The following is an 8549-nucleotide window of genomic DNA, read 5'->3' on the forward strand; positions in this document are numbered from 1 at the left end:
CCTAATGGCCCAGGCACGGTGCGTGGCGACCAACTCGGAGCCCGAAGCTGCTATGCTTCAGCCGTCAAATCCACCAATCGCCAACACAGGAGTGAAGCCCTAGCAGTAACCAAGGCTCCCGCCCCTCCTCAAGCTGGCACATAACCACCTGAAGACCCAAGGGAGGAGTCCATCGCACCACAGGCCGAACCTATGGAGGACCTGGAGCTGGTTACCCTCTATGACGATATCCCGGATCGACAAGTCCGGATCGGCACCTCCATCTCGCCAGAGCTTCGCTCTGACCTGGTCGCCTTCCTCCGCCTCAACTCCGAAGTCTTCGCATGGTCCTACAATGACATGCCTGGCATATCACCAGACATCATATCCCATAGGCTTAGCGTCAATCCTGCCGTCAGACCAGTCCGACAGAAGCGTCGCGCTTATGATCCCGAGCGCTATGAGGCCATGAGGGTGGAGGTGGATCGATTGAGTAGCATCGGATTCATCAGGGAAGTTGACTATCCTACATGGCTGGCTAATGTCGTGATGGTCCGCAAGCCAAGAAAGGGCTGCGCATGTGTGTCGATTACACCAACCTTAATCGGGCTTGCCCAAAGGACAGCTTCTCGCTACCCCGCATTGACCAGCTAGTCCACGCCACAGCCGGCCACGCCCTCCTTAGCTTCATGGATGCTTATTCAGGTTACAACCAGATCTTCATGCATCCAGAAGATCAGGCCCACACCTCTTTCATTACGGACCGCGGCCTCTACTGCTATAAGGTGATGCCCTTTGGCCTCAAAAACGCCGGGGCTACTTATCAGCGTCTGGTGAATCAGCTCTTTGCCCCACTGATTGGCAATACCATGGAGGTCTATGTCGATGACATGCTAGTCAAGAGTCGCACAGCTGACCAACACATCCCTAACCTCTCTGCCATGTTCACCATCCTGAAGCAGTACAAAATGAGGCTTAACCCCACCAAATGTGCATTCGGGGTGGCTTCCGGCAAATTCCTAGGCTTCATGATCAGCCAGAGGGGTATTGAGGCCAATCCAAAAAAGATCCAGGCCATCTTAGACATGACGGTACCTAAGACGGTCAAAGATATCCAAAGCCTTACAGGGCGTGTCGCAGCCCTGACCAGATTTATCTCCAAAGCCACTGATCGCTGCGCCCCATTCTTCAAGGCCCTTAAAGGCACCAAAAGAACATCACCTGGACTGCTGAATGCAACACGGCTTTCAACGAGCTCAAGGAGTATATGGGCCGGGCCCCTTTATTGTCAACCCCTGAGCACGGAGACATCCTCGTGATTTATCTCTCCATCTCAGCTTCGGCTGTTAGCTCTGTGCTCATCCGATCAAAAGATAACGCGGAACACCCAGTGCATTATGTTAGTAAAGCATTGCAAGATGCCGAAGTTCGATACCCGGACATCGAAAAATTGGCGTTCGCCCTGGTCGTCTCGGCAAGACGCCTCCGACCATATTTCCAAGCTCACACCATCCATGTCTTAACCAACCAACCGCTCCGACAGGTGTTGCAGAAGCCAAAAACTTCTGGGAGGCTGGTTAAGTGGGCCATTGAACTTGGCGAGTTTGATATCCATTACAAACCCCGCCCGGCTCTAAGGGGACAGGCCGTTGCCGACTTCTTATCCGAATTCACGGAGCCTCAAGCTTCGTCAGCTATCCAGCCCATAATCGAACCCAATCCACCGCCCAGCCAGGACCAAACCCCCACCGAAGGCAATCTCGACCTAACCCAGCCTCTGTGGACCTTATTCGTAGACGGCTCTTCTAATGCCCAGGGCTGTGGGGCCGGCCTCGTTCTCATCTCCCCAGACAAGGTTTCCCTCGAGTACGCCCTTCGCTTCAAATTCCAAACCTCCAACAATGAGGCCGAATATGAAGCACTCTTAGCTGGTCTTCGGTTAGCCAAAGAGATGGACGCCAGGAAAATTCAGATATTCAGCGATTCACAACTCGTGGTCCACCAGGTCAACCAGGACTTCACGGCTAAGGATGCCTCTATGACGGCCTACCTCCAGCACGCTCGGCACTTGCTGGCGACCTTCCACGCCCACTCTATCAAGCAAGTGCCGCGCTCCGAGAATAGCCATGCCGATGCACTAGCCAGGTTGGCATCAGCCTTGGAGCAAGGAATGGGTCGCCACATCCACATCAAGTTTTTGGCCCAGCCCAGCACACAAGCCCCACTCATCTGCACTATTGATCACAGCCCTACATGGATGGACCCCATCCTCCAGTTCTTACAGAACCAAACACTACCGGCTAATCCGGCAGAGGCACGAAGCGTTCGCCATCGCTCTGCCCGTTACCTGATCATTAACGGCTCCTTATACAAGTGGGGTTTCAGCCTTCCTTACCTCCGATGCCTGACTCCAGAGGAGGGTCACTATGTCCTCCGAGAAATCCATGAAGGCATATGCGGTAACCACTCGGGCACACGCTCGCTGGCCCATAAGGCAATCCGCCAAGGATACGTTTGGCCATCACTCCACACTGACGCCCAGGAATTCACCCAGAAATGCGACAAGTGTCAGCGATTTGCCAACATTCCACAACTCCCGGCTGAACCGTTGACTGCCATCGTCAGCCCTTGGCCATTTGCCCAATGGGGACTGGATTTCATTGGACCTATGCCAGAGGGCAAGGGTCAAGTCAAGTATGCAGTTGTGGCCGTAGACTACTTCACCAAGTGGGCTGAGGCTGAGGCCTTGGCCACCATCACTGCAGCTCGCATCGAATCCTTTGTGTGGCAAAACATTGTATATCACTTCGGCATCCCCAACTCCATCGTCACCGACAATGACCGGCAATTTGACAACGCCAAATTCAAACAATTTTGTTCCAACCTCAAGATTCGTCTGTGTTTCGCCTCCCCAGCCCATCCTCAGTCCAATGGCCAGGTCGAAGCTGTGAACAAAATTATCAAGAAGACCCTCAAAACAAAACTTGACAAAGCCAAGGGCTGCTGGCCAGAACTACTCCCAGAAGTACTCTGGTCCTACCGCACCACCTTCGGCACATTCACGGGTGAAACGCCGTTCTCCCTATCATTTAGAACCGAGGCCGTGGCTCCGGTAGTGATTGGCCAGCCCACATACCGAACCTCCACTTACGATGCCACGGCCAATGACGAGCAGTTGGCCCTCAACCTCGACTTCATTGACGAGCTCCGGGACCAATCGAGCATGCATAATGTCGCGTACAAACAACGGATCGCCAAATATTACGACTCCCGAGTCAAGCCCCGTGCTTTCAAAATGGGGGACTGGGTCATGCGCAAAGTTTCCTTGGCTACCAAAAATCCCAACGAAGGTACCCTCGGCCCTACATGGGAAGGTCCTTATGAGATTATCAAAATCTGCCGCCCCGGCACTTATCAGCTTCGTGATTCCACAGGCAAGACGCTGCCTCACCCGTGGAATGCTGACCACCTCAAGTACTATTACAAGTAAACATATCTAGACCCTAGGACAATACTTTGGTCTTGATTATTTACTGTAAGGTAGAAGTAAGGTATCTAGACCCTAGACCACTTGTACCTTCTGCCTTTCGGCACCTATTTAAATGAAACGCCTGACTTCGGCTCATTTTCATGCATTCACATGGCTATTACTTTACTAACACAATTGATATCACACAAGTCTCATATCACAAATCAAAACACCCTTGCTCCAGGCAAGGACAAGTGTTCATACATAAACAAAATAAACAGTGTTCCAACACAATCACTAAAGTACATAATCACTATAACACATAACGAAGGCAACGCCTTCAACACTCGGTCGACGGGGCATCCTCACTGGCCGGCTCAGCCTCTGGTGTCGGGGCGCTAGCATCAGCAGGAGGGGTCTGTGCAGTAGGCTCGCCACTGGTGTCAAAGTTAATCTCCACCGAGGGGTTGAACCTAACCAACCTATCTTCCCAGCGAAGCTGCTCATCAACCAGTCGGTCCATGATATAGCTCTTCAGCTCCTCTGAGGATCGGAAGGACTCAATCGCCTCGACTCGGGCAGCAGCCACCTCCTCGGCCTTCGATCTCTTCAGCTCCTCCACCTCCTTGGCCAGGGCCGCCTTTTGAACCAGCAAGGCGTTCTTCTCTCGGATGGCCTCCTGCGCCTCCGCCATTTTGCTCTTGGCTAGCTCATCCTGCCTCTTCAGCCTCTGGATCTCCTTATCAGCCTTAGCCATGCTGACGTACATCTCGCCAAAGGCCTGCAAAACAAAAACCATGTTAGTCAATCCACACAAAAATAATCCAACACAAATACATTCAAAATGGGCCTAAACACTTACATAGGCAGAGGTGAGGATCGTCTTTTAGGCCCGGTCAATGAAGGAAGAAGCTGGAGTCCTCGCCAGAGCCTCAGGGTCGCTCTTCACGCCTTCCAGGAAGACGTTCACTAAAGGCACCTCCTGCCGGTGCATAGCCAGGTTGACCTCCTTCTTCTGTTGGGCGTAGCCTGCCAAAGTCTACCTTCTCTACCCCTTCAGCAAACACGTCCTCCATGCCGAAGGGTAGCTTCGGCGGTGCCTGCAGATCAAAGGGCGGAAGTCTCGGCCCTGACCCCATCATATGCTGATGAGCCTCCTCCAAGGCTTTTCTTTTCCCCAGCACGTCCGCGACCCGACCCTCATCATCATCCCTGGGTCATTTTCCAGCACTCTTCTCAGCTTTCCTGGCCCGAGACTCCCTCAGCCGCTTCTGCATCTCACCCTCATCAATGTCTACGGCCACCTTCGTGCTCCCCCTTATGATGCCAGCCACTGTCAAAACAAACAAAGCAATTCTATTACTCAAACTCACAAAGGCTCAGCACACAACAAAAAGATAACCCAGGTACTTACTTCCTTGCAGCAGTCCGGACTCAAACAAATTCTTCTGCGTGACTAGGTTCCCGCACTCACGCTTAATCTCTGATAGCTGCGCCCTCACCCACTCAACCTCGTCTTCTTGCTCCTTGGAGATAGGGCCCCACTTCGCTGAACCTGCACCGAGAGTTAGAAACTACTTAGCCATTTACACTGGCACAAACAAAGTACAGAACCAAAAATAGGAGCCAAGACAACACAATCAGGCATTAGACAATCTTAAGGGATGGGGCCAAGGACCTATCAACTGGAAGTGGGTAGGAATGTGCTGGACAACGCTCTTCCCTGGAGGACTCTCCCAGTCCCCGTAGGCCATGCACCACCTGTTCCTCCAGGACTTTTGCGTTGTGGGCTTGTGTCCAATAAAATAACCCCTCTCCTTCGCCTTTCGGCAATTGGCCTGTACCCAGCCAAAAGTCCCCTGCTGCTTCGAAATGGAGTACAGGTACATGAATTGCTCAAACGTTGGCTCCCCTAACCCAGCCAACCACCAGGCAATATACACCCCATGAAGAAGAATCCAAAAGTTGGGATTATACTGCCCCGGTGCATACCCCAACTTGGCCAACATCATCTGAACCCACGGATGAAACGGTAGTCTGAAGCCGTACCGATATATATCTGTAAAAATCATCACGGAGCCATCCGAAGGATATCTGACTACATCGGCCTCAGTGGGTAACCTCAAGCCTACATAGGCTGGCACACAAAAATCTGTTCGTAGCTGGGCCAATTTCGCTTCTGTAAGTGTATTCCGCCGCGGCAACGGGACACCAACCCGGATGTCTAATCCCTCTGATACCGAAGCCACGGCTATACCCACAGACCCTGATGGTGATGCCTGGTTGCTCGAACCCACTTCTTGCGTTTGAGGCAAGGCTAAAACCCGATTTGCTATAGCCTCTAACTCTATATAATTTCTCTGCATCTCCCTATATGCAGCCGACCCAGAGTCTCCCGATGGCTCAGCCCTCTCACCCCCAGGCCCTATCATCCTACTTTCTATGGTTCCTTCTACCATACCCTCTGTCTCTGAACTTTCCTCTTCAGAACATATATATTGGCTCGGCTCTTGACTCTCAATATCATCCCCACCAAAGGCAGGGGGGTCAGGACTTTCTCTATCAGAACTTTCAGACATCTAAAATATGCACAAACAAGAAAAAGGAACTAATGCACATGCAGAGATGATCGAACCACAACAACAAAAATTTGAAAAATCTTCATGCCAGGCAAGAATTCTACATGTTCATACATATGTTCAACATGTTCATCATGTTCTTGCTCATGTTCAATGTGTCCTTCCTAGCCTTCAACATGTTCATGCAAAACAATACATTTCAATTCAAAGGTTCTAGCGAAATAAGGTCTAACCTTGTTCGTAGCACCACGAATGGATCGCCGGATATCGCCTCTCCTCCCCTTCAAATTCTCACAATTTTTCTCAACTCAACTCAGTGTGGTGCCTTCACCACTCCAAGTTCCTATTTGTAGCCAACTAAGGGTACCCACGCCTCGTTTCACGAGCAAACCCTAGCACCCTTTCATATTCCTTCCTAAATCCCTTGTACCTACACACAATTTGAAATTCAATTTTCAAATATACAAACAAGAAACAAAAAACAATCGGGAGAAATTTAGGGACCTTGCCGAACGGCAAGGCCCGTGCAAAAACAAAACGGAGAGTCCCCAAAATTTCAAGTGTGCTAACCTACTTCATAAGCCCAATCCTATTACAAGGCTAAGCCCAAATTTGATCAAGGCACCCAAATCCATTTCACAACATATATCATGGGTGGCTTGCCGAACGGCAAAGCCCGGGACGCAACAAAAATGAGACTCACCTGCCGCATAAACGGTCTAGCTCAGCTTTGACGTGCCGAAGGTCCAGCACCTCGGACAGCACTCGGTCTCGGCCCAAACAGAGAAAAATTCTCAAGAAGCCGTGACCCACGGAGCCCGGCTTCCAAATCTGCACACACTCATGGGATCAGCCAACTTGCCAAAACAAAAAAAAAAAAAAAAAAGGGCACATAAAGGAATTTCAGAAGGCCTTGACGAACGGCAAGGCCCACGCGGAGGATGCTGAAGGCTTCGAACACAACTCACCTCAGCCCCAGCCAAGGTCACCAAAGCCCCAGCTCCAGTTCACACCGACTTTCTCCTTCCAAGACCACGATTCAAAGCCTAGCCGAATCTACAGATCACCAGCCGCCAAACCTTGCCGAACGGCAAGACCGTGATCAACTCCGAGACCACTCGAGCTACCACACCAAGTTGCTAAGTCAGGCAACCCAGTTACACACAAGGCTCGGCTATAAAATCACGCTCCGAAACCTAATCCCTAACAACTACAAAAAGGATTGTCACCACTTTAACATAACTCAAAGCTACTTGCCGAACGGCAAGGACACGAAACCGAAGCTACCAGCAAACTACTTACCAACTCAAAGCTCTTTGACGACTCTGCGCTACCAGCCAAGCTTCAGTTGCCCAGCTTCTAAAAGGCCTCACGAAACAAGGTCTGGCCTGAGCTACCTCATATTCGAGCCTCAAGGCGTCCTAGCCTCCGTTGAACAACCAAACTCTCAACACCCTTGCCGATTGGCAAGGGTCGAGCAGAAGCTCCTTAACGGCCTCACAAAACCAGGGCTGGCCCGGGCTACCCTTGCCGAATCTCCCTCTGCAACTTGCAACGTCTCAGGTCCTCAAAATCCACTCGTCGAAGGCATACGGCGCGAACCCTAGCTCCTACTCTCCTCTTATCATTTGGCCAAGGCCCGTCTCGGGTCCAACCCTTGCAAATCATTAGCCCACGCCAGCTTGGTCCCTTGCCGAACGGCAAGGGCCATGAAAATTAAAACAAACACAACACGCCCACAAGGGCCACGGCCCAGCCTTCTTGCCAAAACTTCCTAGGGCCACGACTAAGCCCATCTTGTTTCCTTGCCGAAGCAACTTCGGCCACCACAAAAAAAACGGCTAGACCCTTGCCGAACGGCAAGGGCCATGGAAGAAGTGGCGAGTCTCCAAAATTTTCAAAGGACCCGGCTCCCTCGAAGGCCTAGCTCCCAAAGCTCAAAAAAAAAAAAAAAAAGAAAAAAAAAAGAGAGCTAGACCCTTGCCGAACGGCAAAAGCCATGGAAGACTTGGTTTCTCTCCAAAATTTTCAAAGGACCCGGCTCCCTCGAAGGTCTGGCTCCCTTACGGACCCAGCTCCCATCCTATCTGCAAAATGCCCAAGTACGCAGGTACCCAGCTACCCTGTGTTGACGCAACTCCTAGCTTGCCAACTTGGGGGACTAGGGAGTGCCCTACGACTTCCAACGAAACTGGAATGCTCGGTTACAATTACAAAAACTCACAAGTTCCCAACCCAGAAGTTACTTCTCGACCGCGAACTTGGGGGACTACTGTTTACACCATAGTGAACCGAGCAGACCCAGCATCAAAGCGACTAGCACCAAGGCAGCCACGCCTTCTCCCCTGCCGAAGGAAGACACACTTCTGAGGTGCCAGACACCTGCCGAAGCTCCTAACTGCCAAACCTAATCCCCAGGACACGTGTCGCCACCACGACGACTTGCACAAAGTCCCACATTGGAACTTTGTGCAAACCTCCTACTCTCACCTCCCTATAAATAGGGAACAGTACCCAGGTAC

General features: G+C 51.4%; 2 protein-coding genes across 2 annotated transcripts; one reads left to right on the forward strand and one right to left on the reverse strand.

Moving 5' to 3' along the window:
* On the forward strand, nucleotides 669-3469 carry LOC109949474. Its single transcript, XM_020565129.1, has 3 exons — nucleotides 669-1242; nucleotides 1317-2823; nucleotides 3073-3469. The coding sequence occupies exons 1-3, from the start codon at nucleotides 669-671 to the stop codon at nucleotides 3467-3469; spliced, it is 2478 nt and encodes an 825-aa protein (XP_020420718.1).
* LOC109949475 lies at nucleotides 3789-4351 on the reverse strand. The gene is made up of 2 exons (XM_020565134.1): nucleotides 4311-4351; nucleotides 3789-4229 (listed from the first exon to the last, which is right to left on the reverse strand). Exon 2 carries the CDS (start codon nucleotides 4215-4217, stop codon nucleotides 3789-3791), a length of 429 nt encoding a protein of 142 aa, XP_020420723.1. The 5' UTR covers nucleotides 4218-4229; nucleotides 4311-4351.

This window comes from Prunus persica, chromosome G6, assembly GCF_000346465.2.
Source record: "Prunus persica cultivar Lovell chromosome G6, Prunus_persica_NCBIv2, whole genome shotgun sequence".
In the NCBI taxonomy this organism is placed as follows: Eukaryota; Viridiplantae; Streptophyta; class Magnoliopsida; order Rosales; family Rosaceae; genus Prunus; species Prunus persica.

Bases quoted from the DNA above. Each gene is read 5' to 3' on its own strand.
- LOC109949474 (XM_020565129.1), top strand. From the start codon at position 669: ATGGATGCTTATTCAGGTTACAACCAGATCTTCATGCATCCAGAAGAT. The intron at 1,243-1,316 runs GTATATGGGCCG...TCTCCATCTCAG, and splicing joins GCTTTCAACGAGCTCAAGGA to CTTCGGCTGTTAGCTCTGTG. The intron at 2,824-3,072 runs GCAATTTGACAA...CCTATCATTTAG, and splicing joins ATCGTCACCGACAATGACCG to AACCGAGGCCGTGGCTCCGG.
- LOC109949475 (XM_020565134.1), bottom strand. From the start codon at position 4,217: ATGTACGTCAGCATGGCTAAGGCTGATAAGGAGATCCAGAGGCTGAAG.